Here is a 17484-nt window from a genome sequence, read left to right as displayed (position 1 = left end):
GCCTCTCTTTTTGAACTACTTATTTAATTTACTTTGTTATGTACACACAACGGTTTAAAAGAACCAGCAGCAATAGAACACATCTGGAGTCTGATTTTTATGCTAAAACTACTATTTATTAGTAACTACTTAATATAGTAACTTAAACCAGGTAAATCTAAAGTTAGCAGTGTTATGTGTGTGTATATATTTAATATATATGTGTGTGTGTGTGTGTGTGTGTGTGTGTGTGTGTGTGTGTGTGTATGTATAAATATAATTCCCAAACTCATTCATAGAAACATAGAAAATAGGTGCAGGAGTAGGCCATTCGGCCCTTCGAGCCTGCACCGCCATTCAGTATGATCATGGCTGATCATCCAACTCAGAACCCTGCACCAGCCTTCCCTCCATACCCTCTGATCCCCCTAGCCACAAGGGCCATATCTAACTCAACCTTAAATATAGCCAATGAACTGGCCTCAACTGTTTCCTGTGGCAGAGAATTCCACAGATTCACCACTCTCTGTATGAAGAAGTTTTCCTAATCTCAGTCCTAAAAGGCTTCCCCTTTATCCTTAAACTGTGACCCCTCGTTCTGGACTTCCCCAACATCGGGAACAATCTTCTTGCATCTAGCCTGTCCAATCCCTTTAGGATTTTATACGTTTCAATCAGATCTCCCCTCAATCTTCTAAATTCCAACAAGTATAAGCCTAGTTCATCCAGTCTTTCATCATATGAAAGTCCTGCCATCCCAGGAATCAATCTGGTGAACCTTCTTTGTACTCCCTCTATGGCAAGGATGTCTTTCCTCAGATTAGGGGACCAAAACTGCACACAATACTCCAGGTGTGGTCTCACCAAGGCCTTGTACAACTGCAGTAGTACCTCCCTGCTCCTGTACTCGAATCCTCTTGCTATAAATGCCAGCATACCATTTGCCTTTTTCACCGCCTGCTGTACCTGCATGCCCACTTTCAATGACTGGTGTATAATGACACCCAGGTCTCTTTGCACCTCCCCTTTTCCTAATCGGCCACCATTCAGATAATAATCTGTTTTCCTGTTTTTGCCACCAAAGTGGATAACTTCACATTTATCCACATTAAATTGCATCTGCCATGAATTTGCCCACTCACCTAACCTATCCAAGTCACCCTGCATCCTCTTAGCATCCTCCTCACAGCTAACACTGCCGCCCAGCTTCGTGTCATCCGCAAACTTGGAGATGCTGCATTTAATTCTCTCATCCAAGTCATTAATATATATTGTAAACAACTGGGGTCCCAGCACTGAGCCTTGCGGTACCCCACTAGTCACTGCCTGCCATTCTGAAAAGGTCCCATTTATTCCCACTCTTTGCTTCCTGTCTGCCAACCAATTCTCTATCCACATCAATACCTTACCCCCAATACCGTGTGCTTTAAGTTTGCACACTAATCTCCTGTGTGGGACCTTGTCAAAAGCCTTTTGAAAATCCAAATATACCACATCCACTGGTTCTCCCCTATCCACTCTACTAGTTACATCCTCAAAAAATTCTATGAGATTCGTCAGACATGATTTTCCTTTCACAAATCCATGCTGACTTTGTCCGATGATTTCACCACTTTCCAAATGTGCTGTTGTCACATCTTTGATAACTGACTCTAGCAGTTCCCCCCCCCACCGATGTTAGGCTAACTGGTAAATTCCCTGGTTTCTCTCTCCCTCCTTTTTTAAAAAGTGGGGTTACATTAGTCACCCTCCAATCCTCAGGAACTAGTCCAGAATCTAAAGAGTTTTGAAAAATTATCACTAATGCATCCACTATTTCTTGGGCTACTTCCTTAAGCACTCTGGGATGCAGACCATCTGGCCCTGGGGATTTATCTGCCTTTAATCCCTTCAATTTACCTAACACCACTTCCCTACTAACATGTATTTCCCTCAGTTCCTCCATCTCACTGGACCCTCTGTCCCCTACTATTTCCGGAAGATTATTTATGTCCTCCTTAGTGAAGACAGAACCAAAGTAATTATTCAGTTGGTCTGCCATGTCCTTGCTCCCCATAATCAATTCACCTGTTTCTGTCTGTAGGGGACCTACATTTGTCTTAACCAATCTTTTTCTTCTCACATATCTATAAAAGCTTTTACAGTCAGTTTTTATGTTCCCTGCTAGTTTTCTCTCATAATCTCGTTCAAGCTCGGGTGGCAAGATTTAAAGTCTTATGATGGTAATATAAGGAAGTTCAGTTCAATGCACAGAGTTGGTGGGGGAGAGAGAGGTTTTTGTAAGCCGAGGTGAAATCCGCAATAAAAGAAGAACGAATAAGGATGGTTTTCCGTCGTCGGACTCCGAATCCACTCTCGAGTTAGCCAAACGTAGCTTATCACAAAGGGGACCATCTTCGAGGGAAAACTACCACCCAGGCAAGGGTAGACAGACCGGCAGCCTCCACACGGTCAGCCCTTCTACACACTGTGATAGCCACTGATCGATTCTCCTGATCGATCCTCAACCCACCCTTGCGGGCACTCGAAAGTTCCACCCACTGACTCTTCTGTCACTGGCTTCCTTTCGTTGACTGGTCGCCTTAACCCAGGGGTCCCCAACCTTTTCTGCACCGCGGACCAGTTTAATATTGACAATATTCTTGCGGACCAGCTAACCGGGGGCGGGGGTGGGGGGGGGGGTGTTAATCACGAATGGAATATAGGTGAAACTATTAGTCACTTATAAATGGCTAATAATACTCAATTTTGTTTCTAAAAGGGTTTATCTAACGAACATAATATTAAACACACAGTGCATATTTTCCTCCCATGAATACAGTGATAAGTCAATTATAAGTCACTTACAACTCAATAGCATCATAACAACATGGTGGCTTGTTAAACCGTTCCAACAGCTGTGCTTTGATGTCCTCTGCTATGTCATCAATTCTCCTTGAAACTGTGGCAGCTGAAAGAGAAACCTGTGCCAGCTTGTTAGCTGCAGCTTCTCCCAACAGTTCACGGCACATGTCCTTGGCAGCAGGCAGAATCAATTCTTCAACAACAGTGGAAGTCTTCTTAGCCTTAGCAATACGGCGAGCCACTAAGTACGACGCTCTCAGAGCAGCAGCATTTGTGGAGGTGGTGACTCTCAGCACTTGCTTCTGTCCCACTTGCTCACGTTCTTTCCGCTCAAAAACTCAACGGGTTTGTCATTAAATGCAGGGTGCTGGGACTCAAGGTGCTGAAGCAGTTTTGAGGGCTTCATTGCCTCATTAGACAGCTTGTCTCCACATATCACACACAGGGGGCTTGGAGCGTGCGAGTCACCAGTCGCAATAAAGCCTTATTTTATGTACGACTCATCGTATTTTCTGTTGAAGGAAGCTTTCTTCTTTATTGTAGTCTCTGCCTCAGCTGTCTCTGCGTTATCATCATCGTTAGGCCTTTTATGTCCTCTTCCACCTCTTCCAAAGAAACTCTCAAGCGACGTCTGTATTTTACTCATACCGACTGATGACCTCCGGCGTGCGTAATGACCTCGCGTGTTCAGGCTCAACAGTGGCCGTGACAGGGAATGAGGAAAGGTGCAGCTGACTCATATCGCCAAATCATATTGTTTCCTCGCGGCCCGGTAGTGGTCCGCGGCCCGGTGGTTGGGGACCATCTTATGGCCGTGAGAGTAATCTGACCTTGCGTAAATAAACATGCTGCGAAGCAACTGTAAACATCGAACTGTCCATCACATAACTCCACCTCTCTCTCGCCACAGCAACCCAGAAGCAGGCAGCCATACTGTAGTCAGTTTCTCTCTCTCTCTCTCTCTCTCACTTTTAAAGGCACAGTCCATGTCCGTCACAACTTTATATACTGTGTATATATACATATTTCTTATTGTAATGTGTAGTTATTTTATTAAGTATTGCCAAGTACTACTGTCACAAAACAACAAATTTTATGATCTAGATAGATGTACTTTATTGAGCCCAAAGGAAATTACAGTGTCACAGTAGCATTACAAGGGCATAGATATAAAAATATTAGAAGAGAAGAAAATAATAAAAAAGTAAGTTACCACAGTCTAATAGAAGGGGTTCATCACTTCCCTGCCTCTAGATTAACTCATTACAAAGCAAAATGGCCAAGGGTAAGAATGACCTTATCGTGCTCTTTGGGGCAGCGCAGTTGTCTTAGTCTATTACTAAAAGTGCTTCTCATGTCAGCCAAGGTGGCACGCAGAGGATGAGAAACATTGTCCAGAATTGACAAAATTTTCCGTAGGGTTCTTTGTCTACCACAGCCTCCAGTGTGTCCAGTTTGACTCCTGAATGGAGCCAGCCTTTCTAATCGGTTTAGTGAGCCTGTTGGCATCACCCGTGTTGATGCCAATGTCCCAGCACATTACCACATAGAAGATTACACTGGTGACTACAGACTGACAGTATATGCGAAGGAGAGGCTGGCATACTCCCAAAGACCTCCGTCTCCTCAGGAAGTAAATGCAACTGTGGCTCTGACTGTACACAGCCTCTGTGTTGGTGCTCCATTCAGGTCTGTCATCCAGATACCTGTACACATCCACGTCCTCACCATCAATAGGGTGGTAAATTGGATGAGTAAGTATGCAGATGATACTAAGATAGGTGGAGTTGTGGATAATGAAGTAGGTTTTCAAAGCTTGCAGAGAGATTTAGGCCGGTTAGAAGAGGGGGCTTAAAGATGGCAGATGGAGTTTAATGCTGATAAATGTGAGGTGTTACATTTTGGTAGGACTAATCAAAACAGGACACACATGGTAAATGGTGGGGCATTGAAGAATGCAGAACAGAGGGATCTAGGAATAATGGTGCACAGTTCCCTGAAGGTGGAATTTCATGTGGATAGGGTGGTGAAGAAAGCTTTTGGTATGCTGGCATTTATAAATCAGAGCATTGAGTATATAAGTTGGGATGTAATATTGAAATTGTACAAGGCATTGGTGAGGCCAAATTCGGAGTATTGTGTACAGTTTTGGTCACCGAATTATAGGAAAGATGTTAACAAAACAGAGAAGATTTACTAGAATGTTACCTGGGTTTCATCACCTAAGTTACAGAGAAAGGTTGAACAAGTTGGGTCTTTATTCTTTGGAACGTAGAAGGTTGAAGGGGGACTTGATAGAGGTATTTAAAATTATGAGGGCGATAGAGTTGATGTGGATAGGCTTTTTCCATTGAGAATGGGGGAGTTTCAAACAAGAGGACATGAGTTGAGAGCTGAAGGGCAAAAGTTTAGGGGTAACATGAGGGGGAACTTCTTTACTCAGAGAGTGGTCGCTGTGTGAAACGAGCTTCCAGCAGAAGTGGTTGAGGCAGGTTCGATGTTGTCGTTTAAAGTTAAATTGGATAGATATATGGACAGGAAAGGAATGGAGGGTTATGGGCTGAGTGCAGGTCGGTGGGACTAGGTGAGAATAAGAGTTCGGCACGGACTAGAAGGGCTGAGGTGGCCTGTTTCCGTGCTGTAATTGTTATATGGTTATATAATAGTAACAGTGCAGGCTTGGTCTTCCTAAAGTCCATCACCATCTCCTTTGTCTTACTGATGTTGAGCTGAAGATGATTCAACTTGTACCATTTGACAAAGTCCTCCACCAGGGCCCTGTATTCATCCTCCCGTCCTCCTTTTATACCCCTTGAATCTGCTGCTGTGTGGCTACCCTCCCTTGGAGAAGAAAGGGAGGGGGGAAAAGCGACAGAGGCGAAGTGCAAAATGTGGAGTAGTTTTTGGCCGGCTGAGTTTGGTGCAATCTGAGAGAAATGACCCGACATACCAGTTGAGCTTCCTGGTGTTGGAACAGATGATGGTGGACCTGGGGCTGGAAACCCAGGCTGTCAATCGGAATGAGACACTGGGGAGAGAGGGGATTTGCACCGCTGAACTGAGCGCTCAGAAATGCAGGCTGGAGACTGAGTGCCGCACTTTTGGGACAAACCTTGAAGACTTAGAGTCCACGCTCGTCAATGTGGAGAAGGAGAACCAGAATTTTGAGCAGAAACTGCGGCCACTTACTAATGAGTTAATCCAGAAAAGATTGGAAGACTTGCACGTTGGGGAAGACAAAGGAAGCTGTCTGACGAAGGCCAACGGAGAACCGAGAGCCCAGAGGGGAGTTTGACTACACTTCTGAGGAGGTGAAGCAATTGCGGACGGATCTCGGAAGAGGGAAGCGGAAGCTTGAAGGGAACCTGAAGATAACCATCAACAGTTTAAATGAAGTGGAAAAACTTTTTTAGGTCGAGGTGGAAGAAGCTGGTGGAGGAACGGCGTCCCAGATTGAGATGGCCAAGAAACGTGAGTCAGAACTGCTGAGACTGGGCCAAGAGTTGGAGGAGTCCAAGAAGAAGCTGTCGTCTCGATTACAGGGGCTGAAGAGGCTGCAGAGGCAGTCCCGGCTAAGTGCTTCAGTTTGGAGAAAATCAAACAGCAGCTACCGAAAGGGGAAATGGGGAAGAACACGAATTTGAAGGATGATGTGCTGGATGTGTGGTACATGCTGCCTTTCACTAACTTCACCTTGATTGAGGAGGAGACCTTTGGCCCTTCTCCCACTGAGCCAGGTGTAGTGGGGAGGGCTAGCTGTGGGCAGTCTGGGTTACTGCAGGACTCTGAAGGAAAAGAAGCGGGGCCCCGGACACGGGACAAGGGGGCTCCGAGTTGCCATGGGGGCATGAGTGAGAGATTGAGAGAGGAGTTGGCAAGCAGACCCGAGGTATCCCCAGTAGTGTCCGAACCTGAAGGGTTTAGGTGAGAAGGTACAGAGGTCTCGGAGGATTAGAAAACTCCCAGATAGGTTGGCCTATGTAGCACCTGGAGAACAGGGCGTAAGGTCTACTGTTTGGGGAGCAATGACACTGTCTGGGTTTTTGTGTCTGCAGGAATGGTTGGCGAGTTATTTAGAAGTCATGAGGACATGATTAAATTTGGTGGGGGGAAAGTGTAAGGGTTTCTTCTTTTATGTTACTGCTAAGGGGAATAAAATGGCTTCTCTGTACTGTTAGCTGCTGAGACAGTGGATCCCTATAGCAGTTCGTGATAACAGGATTTGTATTCATTTGCCAACCAATTGGGATAGATGTTATTCTTTCTGTCTGTGTGAAAGCTGTCAGTTTGCACTGGCTTGGGGGAGAACAGACAATAGACAATAGGTGCAGAAGTAGACCATTCGGCCCTTCGAGCCTGCACCGCCATTCTGAGATCATGGCTGATCATCTACTATCAATACCCGGTTCCTGCCTTGTCCCCATAACCCTTGATTCCCCTATCCATAAGATACCTATCTAGCTGCTTCTTGAAAGCATCCAGAGAATTGGCCTCCACTGCCTTCTGAGGCAGCGTGTTCCACACCTCCACAACTCTCTGGGAGAAGAAGTTCCTCCTCAACTCTGTCCTAAATGACCCACCCCTTATTCTTAAACCATGCCCTCTGGTACTGGACTCTCCCAGCATCTGGAACATATTTCCTACCTCTATCTTGTCCAATCCCTTAATAATCTTATATGTCTCAATCAGATCCCCCCTCAATCTCCTTAATTCCAGCATGTACAAGCCCAGTCTCTCTAAACTCTCTGCGTAAGACAGTCCATACATCCCAGGAATTAACCTAGTGAACCTACGCTGCACCTCCTCCACAGCCAGGATGTCCTTCCTTAACCCTGGAGACCAAAACTGCACACAATACTCCAGGTGTGGTCTCACCAGGGCCCTGTACAAATGCAAAAGGGTTTCCTTGCTCTTGTATTCAATTCCCTTTGTAATAAAGGCCAACATTCCATTAGCCTTCTTCACTGCCTGCTGCACTTGCTCATTCACCTTCAGAGACTGATGAACAAGTACTCCTAGATCTCTTTGTATTTCTCCCTTACCTAACTCCACACAGTTCAGATAATAATCTGCCTTCCTGTTCTTGCTCCCAAAGTGAATAACCTCACACTTATTCACATTAAACGCCATCTGCCAAGTTTCTGCCCACTCACCCAGCCTATCCAAGTCACCTTGAATTCTCCCAACATCCTCATCACATGTCACACTGCCACCCAGCTTAGTATCATCAGCAAACTTGCTGATGTTATTCACAATGCCTTCCTCTAAATCATTGACGTAATTCGTAAACAGCTGTGGTCCCAATACCGAGCCCTGTGGCACCCCACTAGTCACCACCTGCCATTCCGAGAAACACCCATTCACTGCTACCCTTTGCTTTCTATCTGCCAACCAGTTTTCTATCCATGTCAATATCCTCCCCCCAATGCCATGAGCTCTGATTTTACCCACCAATCTCCTATGTGGTACCTTATCAAATGCCTTCTGAAAGTCAAGGTACACCACATCCACTGGATCTCCCGCGTCTATCTTCCTGGTTACATCCTCGAAAAACTCCAATAGATTAGTCAAGCATGATTTGCCCTTGGTAAATCCATGCTGGCTCGGCCCAATCCTATCACTGCTATCAAGATATGCCACTATTTCATCTTTAATAATGGACTCTAGCATCTCCCCCACTACTGATGTTAGGCTAACAGGGCGATAGTTCCCTGTTTTCTCCCCCCTCCTTTCTTAAACAGTGGGATAACATTAGCCATTCGCCAATCCTCAGGAACTGATCCTGAATCTAAGGAACATTGGAAAATGATCACCAATACATCCGCAATTTCCAGAGCCACCTCCTTTAGTACCCTAGGATGCAGAGCATCTGGACCTGGGGATTTGTTAGCCTTCAGTCCCATCAGTCTACTCATCACCGTTTCCTTCCTAATGTCAATCTGTTTCAGTTCCTCTGTTACCCTATGTCCTTGGCCCATCCATACATCTGGGAGATTGCCTGTGTCTTCCCTAGTGAAGACAGATCCAAAGTACTTATTAAATTCGTCTGCCATTTCTCTGTTTCCCATAACAATTTCTCCCAATTCATTCTTCAAGGGCCCAACATTGTTCTTAACTATCTTCCTTTTCTTCACATACCTAAAAAAAAATTTTTGCTATCCTTCTTTATATTCCTAGCTAGGCGCGAAGAGGATGAAGAGAGAAGACGTGGCTTGAGAGGACAGTTGCCGGACCTGCTGGGCCAGGGCTCAGGGCGGGAGCCCAGGGGTCAACGACGAGCGGAGGATCAGCGAAAGGGAATCCGTGAGCTCCAACGTTGTGCACTGGACATGTTATGAGATTATTGGTGCCTTTTATTTGTTTTCCTTTTCTTTTGTTTCTCTACTAACCTCATACTTAAATACAAAATCTTAATCGTTTAACCGCACATTGTGGACTAAACCTGCCTGTCCTGGCAGACCTATTGTCTCAGCTTGCTCCTGCCCCACCAAACTCCTTTCTGCATACCTCGACACGGTTTTATCCCCCCTTGTTCAATCCCTTCCTACCTATGTTCGTGACACTTCTCACGCTCTTAAACTTTTTGATGATTTTAAGTTCCCTGGCCCCCACCGCTTTATTTTCACCATGGATGTCCAGTCCCTGTATACTTCCATCCCCCATCAGGAAGGTCTCAAAGCTCTCCGCTTCTTTTTGGATTCCAGACCTAATCAGTTCCCCTCTACCACCACTCTGCTCCGTCTAGCGGAACTAGTCCTTACTCTTAATAATTTCTCCTTTGGCTCATCCCACTTCCTCCAAACTAAAGGTGTAGCTATGGACACCCGTATGGGTCCTAGCTACGCCGGTCTTTTTGTCGGCTTTGTGGAACGATCTATGTTCCAAACCTATTCTGGTATCTGTCCCCCACTTTTCCTTTGCTACACTGACGACTGCATTGGCGCTGCTTCCTGCACGCATGCTGAGCTCGTTGACTTTATTAACTTTGCCTCCAACTTTCACCCTGCCCTCAAGTTTACCTGGTCCATTTCCGACACCTCCCTCCCCTTTCTAGATCTTTCTGTCTCTGTCTCTGGAAACAGCTTATCCACTGATGTCTACTATAAGCCTACTGACTCTCACAGCTATCTGGACTATTCCTCTTCTCACCCTGTCTCCTGCAAAAATGCCATCCCCTCCTTGCAATTCCTCCGTCTCCGCCACATCTGCTCTCAGGATGAGGTTTTTCAATCCAGGACGAGGGAGATGTCCTCCTTTTTTAAAGAAAGGGGCTTCTCTTCCTCCACTATCAACTCTGCTCTCAAACGCATCTCCCCCATTTGACGCACATCTGCTCTCACTCCATCCTCCCGCCACCCCACTCGGAATAGGGTTCCCCTGGTCCTCACCTACCACCCCACCAGCCTCTGGGTCCAACATATTATTCTCTGTAACTTTCGCCACCTCCAACGGGATCCCACCACTAAGCACATCTTTCCCTCCCCCCACCTCTGCTTTCCGCAGAGATCGCTCCCTACACGACTCCCTTGTCCATTCGTCCCCCCCATCCCTCCCCACTGATCTCCCTCCTGGCGGAACAAGTGCTACACATGCCCTTACACTTCCTCCCTTACCACCATTCAGGGCCCCAGACAGTCCTTCCAGGTGAGGCGACACTTCACCTGTGAGTCGGCTGGGGTGATATACTGCGTCCGGTGCTCCCAATCTGGCCTCCTATATATTGGTGAGACCCAACGCAGACTGGGAGACCGCTTTGCTGAACAAATACACTCTGTCCACCAGAGAAAGCAGGATCTCCCAGTGGCCACACATTTTAATTCCACATCCCATTCCCATTCTGACATGTCCATCCACGGCCTCCTCTACTGTAAAGATGAAGCCACACTCAGGTTGGAGGAACAACACCTTATATTCCGTCTGGATAGCCTCCAACCTGATGGCATGAACATCGACTTCTCTAACTTCCGCTAATGCCCCACCTCCCCCTCGTACCCCATCCGTTATTTATTTTTATACACACATTCTTTCTCTCACTCTCCTTTTTCTCCCTCTGTCCCTCTGACTCTACCCCTTGCCCATCCTCTGGGTTCTCCCCCCCACCGCCCTTGTCTTTCTCCCCGGACCTCCTGTCCCATGATCCTCTCGTATCCCCTTTTGCCAATCACCTGTCCAGCTCTTGGCTCCATCCCTCCCCCTCCTGTCTTCTCCTATCATTTTGGATCACCCCCTCCCCCTCCCACTTTCAAATCTCTTACTAGCTCTTCTTTCAGTTAGTCCTGACGAAGGGTCTCGGCCCGAAACATCGACTATACCTCTTCCTGGAGATGCTGCCTGGCCTGCTGCGTTCACCAGCAACTTTGCTGTGTGCTGATTGTGGACTGAATGTTATTTCGGGGTACTGATGTTACACAGGGGACACAACACGCAGCATTCACCCAAACAAGAGTGCAAAGGTTTGGCCGGGCAGGGGGTTATCACCCCAAGATCATGCCACTTGGCAAAGCGAGTGTACAGATGATTATGTCCCAATATAGAACCAAAGCTCTGTTATTTAAACTCCAGAATCTAACATAAAGCACCACCTGTATTTTTGCCTAATACCAAGGAGGAAATTAACAGAAATAGAAGCAACAATCCAGACAAGTTCTGACCTGGAATTTTCCTTGATTCTGGAGCTTGCCTGGAGAGATCTTGGAGGCACTTGGAGATAAGTAAGGAGATCGCCTCCAAATCCTTCTTCACAGCGTCCAGCTTGTTCTCTATTGCCAGCTCTGGAATAGGTTCTTCCAGGTTCTGGGAACTTTTTTTCAGTGCGTGAATCTCTTGAGGGAACTGAGAGGTAGCGTATACGGAGCAAAGAAAAGATCTTGCATTAAAATACAGCCTTTGCCACTGCAAGGACAGTCCAGGCTCTCTATAGCTGTTGAAGTGATGGAACTCAATTCACAACAAGATTATGAAAAGTTAAACAGAAATTCAGCAAGCTAGTGGAAAAAAGAACGGAATACACTGGAGAGACAAGAGACTACAGGTACTAGAACCTGGAGCAACAAACCAACTGCTGGTGCATCTCAGTGGATCGAGCAGCATCAAGGGAGGAAAGGAGTGTCAAAAATGCTTGGTTCCCAAGCAGACCTGTGTCGGTAAGACCCATTATAAATTGGGGCGGGGTGGGAGAAGGCAGGTGAGAGAGAGGGGTAGAGAAGGCAGGTGAGAGAGAAGGAGAGAGAAGAGGATGGAAGAGAGGTGGGGGAGAAGATATATGACCGGATAGGCAGAAGTCAGCATGGTTTCCTTAAAGGAAAATGCTGCCTGACAAACCTATTGCAATTTTTTGAGGAAATTACAAGTAGGCTACACAAGGGAGATGTAGTGGATGTTGTGTATTTGGATTTTCAGAAGGCCTTTGACAAGGTGCCTCGCATGAGGCTGCTAAACAAGGTAAGAGCCCATGGAATTACGGGGAAGTTACATATGTGGATAGATCATTGGCTGATTGGCAGGAAACAGAGAGTGGGAATAAAGGGATCCTACTCTGGTTGGCTGCCGGTTACCAGTGGTGTTCCACAGGGGTCAGTGTTGGGGCCGCTTCTTTTTACATTGTACATCAACGATTTGGATTATGGAATAGATGGCTTTGTGGCGAAGTTTGCTGATGATACAAAGATAGGTGGAGGGGCCGGTAGTGCTGAGGAAACGGAGAGTCTGCAGAGAGACTTGGATAGATTGGAAGAATGGGCAGAGAAGTGGCAAATGAAGTACAATGTTGGAAAGTGTATGGTTATGCACTTTGGCAGAAAAAATAAACGGCAGACTATTATTTAAATGGGGAGAGAATTCAAAGTTCTGAGATGCAATGGGACTTGGGAGTCCTCGTGCAGGATAACCTGAAGGTTAACCTCCAGGTTGAGTCGGTGGTGAACAAGGCGAATGCAATGTTGGCATTCATTTCTAGGGGAATAGAGTATAGGAGCAGAGATGTGATGTTGAGGCTCTATAAGGCAGTGGTCCCTAACCACTGCATGTACTATGAGGAAATGGTATGACTTGGCAATATAAAACGATATGAGTCAGCTGCACCTTTCCTCATTCCCTGTCACACACTGTTGAACTTGAAATAACCTACCAAATCATACCAAATAACACATAAAACCTAAAATAACACTAACATATAGTAAAAGCAGGAATATGATAAATACACAGCCTATATAAAGTAGAAATAATGTATGTATAGTGTAGTTTCACTTAACAGAATTGGGAAGATTAAGCCAAAACCGATTTGTAGAAAAAAAAATCGGCACGTACACGCATGCGCTAACAGGTGCCCGTGCAAGGTTTCATGGTCATGCTGGTCTTTCTCGGGGTAAACACAAGTGTCCCGTATTTGACTGCTACTTTTGTCCCTTATTTGGGAGTGAGGAAGTTAGCAACCCAACTTGACCACCTCGCCTCCCCACCCGCCCCCCCCCCCCAGGGTCGGCCGGTCCGCAGTGCAAAAAAGGTTGGGGACCCCAGCTATAAGGCACTGGTACGACCTCACTTGGAGTACTGTGTGCAGTTCTGGGCTTCTTATTTAAGAAGGGATGGTGCTGATGTTGGAGAGGGTTCAGAGAAGATTCACTAGAATGATTCTGGGAATGAGAGGGTTAACATATGGGGAACGTTTGTCCGCTCTTGGACTGTATTCCTTGGAGGTTAGAAGAATGAGGGGGGACCTCATAGAAACATTTCAAATGTTAAAAGGCATGGACAGAGTGGATGTGGCAAAGTTGTTTCCCATGATGGGGAGTCCAGTACGAGAGGGCATGACTTAAGGATTGAAGGGCGCCCATTCAGAACAGAGATGTGAAAAAATTTTTTTAGCCAGGGGGTGGTGAATCTGTGGAATTTGTTACTATGGGCGGCAGTGGAGGTCAAGTCACTGGGAGAGATTGATAGATATTTGAGTAGCCAAGGCATCAAAGGTTATAGTGAGAAGGCGTGGGAGTGGGACTAAATGGGAGAATGGATCAGCTCATCATAAAATGGCAGAGCAGACTCGATGGGCCGAATGGCCGACTTCTGCTCCTTTGCCTTATGGTCTTATGGAAGAGAAGGGGAGAGAAGAGGGTGGAAGAGTGGAAGAGAGGTGAGGGAGAGAGCCTTGTATGCCCCCCTCACTTATGAATACATGATGATGACGGATTTATCAAACATTATTTTAGGGAGAGAGTTGTAACCAGATTTAAAGTTTTAAATGTCTAACTGAGCATTTCATAAACAACTGATTGTACCTGCATTATCTTGGGATTAAACTGTATGGCATAATTTTACAATCCAGCACTCCATTCAGGGAAACAACAGGAATTCTGCTTGTTTCAATGTCCAAAATTAGTGGTGCATTTAATGTGGGCAACTCAAACATCTAACCAAGTCTAGCCCAGTAATTTCCATGTTAGATATTCTGATGATACTGACACACTATTGTCACCATCAATTTGATATTGGTTGACATCTGGATGCAACAAATCCAGCTCTCCTGTTGCTATCCATTTCCCCTCTTTCTCCTGTTGCTATCCATTTCCCCTCTCTCCTGTTGCTACCCATTTCCTCTCTCTCCTGTTGCTATCCATTTCCTCTCTACCTTGTTGCTATCCATTTCCTCTCTCTCCTGTTGTTATTCATTTCCTCTCTCTCCTGTTGTTATTCATTTCCTCTCTCTCCTGTTGCTATCCATTTCCCCTCTCTCTGCTGTTACTATCCATTTCCACTCTCTCTCCTGTTGCTATCCATTTCCTCTCTCTCCTGTTGCTATCCATTTCCTCCCTCTCTCCTGTTGTTATCCATTTCCTCTCCCTCCTGTTGCCATCTCCTCTCTCCTGTTGTTATCCATTTCCTCTCTCCTGTTGCTATCCATTTCCTCTTTCTCTCTGTTACTATCCATTTCCTCTTTCTCTCTTTTACTATCCATTTCCTCTTTCTCTCTGTTACTATCCATTTCCTCTCTCTCCTGTTACTATCCATTTCCTCTCTCACCTGTTGCTATCCATTTCCTCTCTCTCCTGTTGCTATCCATTTCCCCTCTCTCTCCTGTTGCTATCCATTTCCCCTCTCTCTCCTGTTGCTATCCATTTCCTCTCTCTCCTGTTGCTATCCATTTCCCCTCTCTCTCCTGTTGCTATCCATTTCCTTTCTCTCCTGTTGCTATCCATTTCCTCTCTCTCCTGTTGTTATCCATTTCCTCTCTCTCCTGTTGCTATCCATTTCCTCTCTCTCCTGTTGCTATCCATTTCCCCTCTCTCTCCTGTTGCTATCCATTTCCCCTCTCTCTCCTGTTGCTATCCATTTCCTCTCTCTCCTGTTGCTATCCATTTCCTCTCTCTCCTGTTGTTATCCATTTCCCCTCTCTCTCCTGTTGCTATCAATTTCCTCTCTCCTGTTGCTATCCATTTCCTCTCTCTCCTGTTGTTAGTCATTTCCTCTCTCTCTTGTTGTTATCCATTTCCTCTCTCTCCTGTTGCTATCCATTTCCTCTCTCTCCTGTTGCTATCCATTTCCCCTCTCTCCTGTTGCTACCCATTTCCTCTCTCTCCTGTTGCTATCCATTTCCTCTCTCTCTTGTTGCTATCCATTTCCTCTCTCTCCTGTTGTTATTCATTTCCTCTCTCTCCTGTTGTTATTCATTTCCTCTCTCTCCTGTTGCTATCCATTTCCCCTCTCTCTGCTGTTACTATCCATTTCCACTCTCTCTCCTGTTGCTATCCATTTCCTCTCTCTCCTGTTGCTATCCATTTCCTCCCTCTCTCCTGTTGTTATCCATTTCCTCTCTCTCCTGTTGTTATCCATTTCCCCTCTCTCTCCTGTTGCTATCAATTTCCTCTCTCCTGTTGCTATCCATTTCCTCTCTCTCCTGTTGTTAGTCATTTCCTCTCTCTCCTGTTGCTATCCATTTCCTCTCTCTCCTGTTGTTAGTCATTTCCTCTCTCTCTTGTTGTTATCCATTTCCTCTCTCTCCTGTTGTTATTCATTTCCTCTCTCTCCTGTTGCTATCCATTTCCCCTCTCTCCTGTTGTTATTCATTTCCTCTCTCTCCTGTTGTTATTCATTTCCTCTCTCTCCTGTTGCTATCCATTTCCTCTCTCTCTTGTTGCTATCCATTTCCTCTCTCTCCTGTTGTTATTCATTTCCTCTCTCCTGTTGCTATCCATTTCCTCTTTCTCTCTGTTACTATCCATTTCCTCTTTCTCTCTGTTACTATCCATTTCCTCTTTCTCTCTTTTACTATCCATTTCCTCTCTCTCCTGTTACTATCCAATTCCTCTCTCTCCTGTAGCTATCCATTTCCTCTCTCTCCTGTTGCTATCCATTTCCCCTCTCTCTCCTGTTACTATCCATTTCCTCTCTCTCCTGTTGCTATCCATTTCCCTCTCTCCTATTGCTATCCATTTCCCCTCTCTCTCCTGTTGCTATCCATTTCCTCTCTCTCCTGTTGCTATCCATTTCCTCTCTCTCCTGTTGCTATCCATTTCCTCTCTCTCCTGCTGCTATCCATTTCCCCTCTCTCTCCTGTTGCTATCCATTTCCCCTCTCTCTCCTGTTGCTATCCATTTCCCCTCTCTCTCCTGTTGCTATCCATTTCCTCTCTCCTGTTGCTATCCATTTCCTCTCTCCTGTTGCTATCCATTTCCTCCCTCTCTCCTGTTGTTATCCATTTCCTCTCCCTCCTGTTGCCATCTCCTCACTCCTGTTGTTATCCATTTCCTCTCTCCTGTTGCTATCCATTTCCTCTTTCTCTCTGTTACTATCCATTTCCTCTTTCTCTCTTTTACTATCCATTTCCTCTTTCTCTCTGTTACTATCCATTTCCTCTTTCTCTCTTTTACTATCATTTCCTCTCTCTCCTGTTACTATCCATTTCCTATCTCTCCTGTTGCTATCCATTTCCTCTTTCTCTCTGTTACTATCCATTTCCACTTTCTCTCTGTTACTATCCATTTCCTCTTTCTCTCTTTTACTATCCATTTCCTCTTTCTCTCTGTTACTATCCATTTCCTCTTTCTCTCTTTTACTATCATTTCCTCTCTCTCCTGTTACTATCCATTTCCTATCTCTCCTGTTGCTATCCATTTCCTCTTTCTCTGTTACTATCCATTTCCTCTTTCTCTCTGTTACTATCCATTTCCCCTTTCTCTCTTTTACTATCCATTTCCTCTTTCTCTCTGTTACTATCCATTTCCTCTCTCTCTTTTACTATCCATTTCCTCTCTCTCCTGTTACTATCCATTTCCTCTCTCTCCTGTTGTTATCCATTTCCTCTCTCTCCTGTTGCTATCCATTTCCCCTCTCTCTCCTGTTGCTATCCATTTCTCCTCTCTCTCCTGTTGCTATCCATTTCCCCTCTCTCTCCTGTTGCTATCCATTTCCTCTCTCCTGTTGCTATCCATTTCCTCCCTCTCTCCTGTTGTTATCCATTTCCTCTCCCTTCGGTTGCCATCTCCTCTCTCCTGTTGTTATCCATTTCCTCTCTCCTGTTGCTATCGATTTCCTCTTTCTCTCTGTTACTATCCATTTCCTCTTTCTGTCTGTTACTATCCATTTCCTCTTTCTCTCTGTTACTATCCATTTCCTCTTTCTCTGTTACTATCCATTTCCTCTTTCTCTCTTTTACTATCCATTTCCTCT

At 45.6% G+C, this 17484-nt stretch overlaps 1 protein-coding gene across 2 annotated transcripts in view; it reads right to left on the bottom strand.

Annotated features, from left to right (window-relative positions):
• LOC134336608 (E3 ubiquitin-protein ligase TRIM65-like) overlaps positions 1-17484 on the bottom strand; it is a 57812-nt gene that overhangs the window by 25295 nt on the left and 15033 nt on the right. For both annotated transcript variants that reach the window (XM_063030938.1, XM_063030937.1), the window contains exon 4: positions 11475-11655. In XM_063030938.1, the coding sequence (XP_062887008.1) occupies positions 11475-11655 (181 nt within the window). The remainder of the gene's footprint in view (positions 1-11474; positions 11656-17484) is intronic.

The sequence above is a fragment of the Mobula hypostoma genome, chromosome 22 (assembly GCF_963921235.1).
Source record: "Mobula hypostoma chromosome 22, sMobHyp1.1, whole genome shotgun sequence".
In the NCBI taxonomy this organism is placed as follows: domain Eukaryota; kingdom Metazoa; phylum Chordata; class Chondrichthyes; order Myliobatiformes; family Myliobatidae; genus Mobula; species Mobula hypostoma.
Note: the sequence above shows the minus strand (reverse complement) of the source record. Positions and strands in the feature narration are given on the sequence as shown.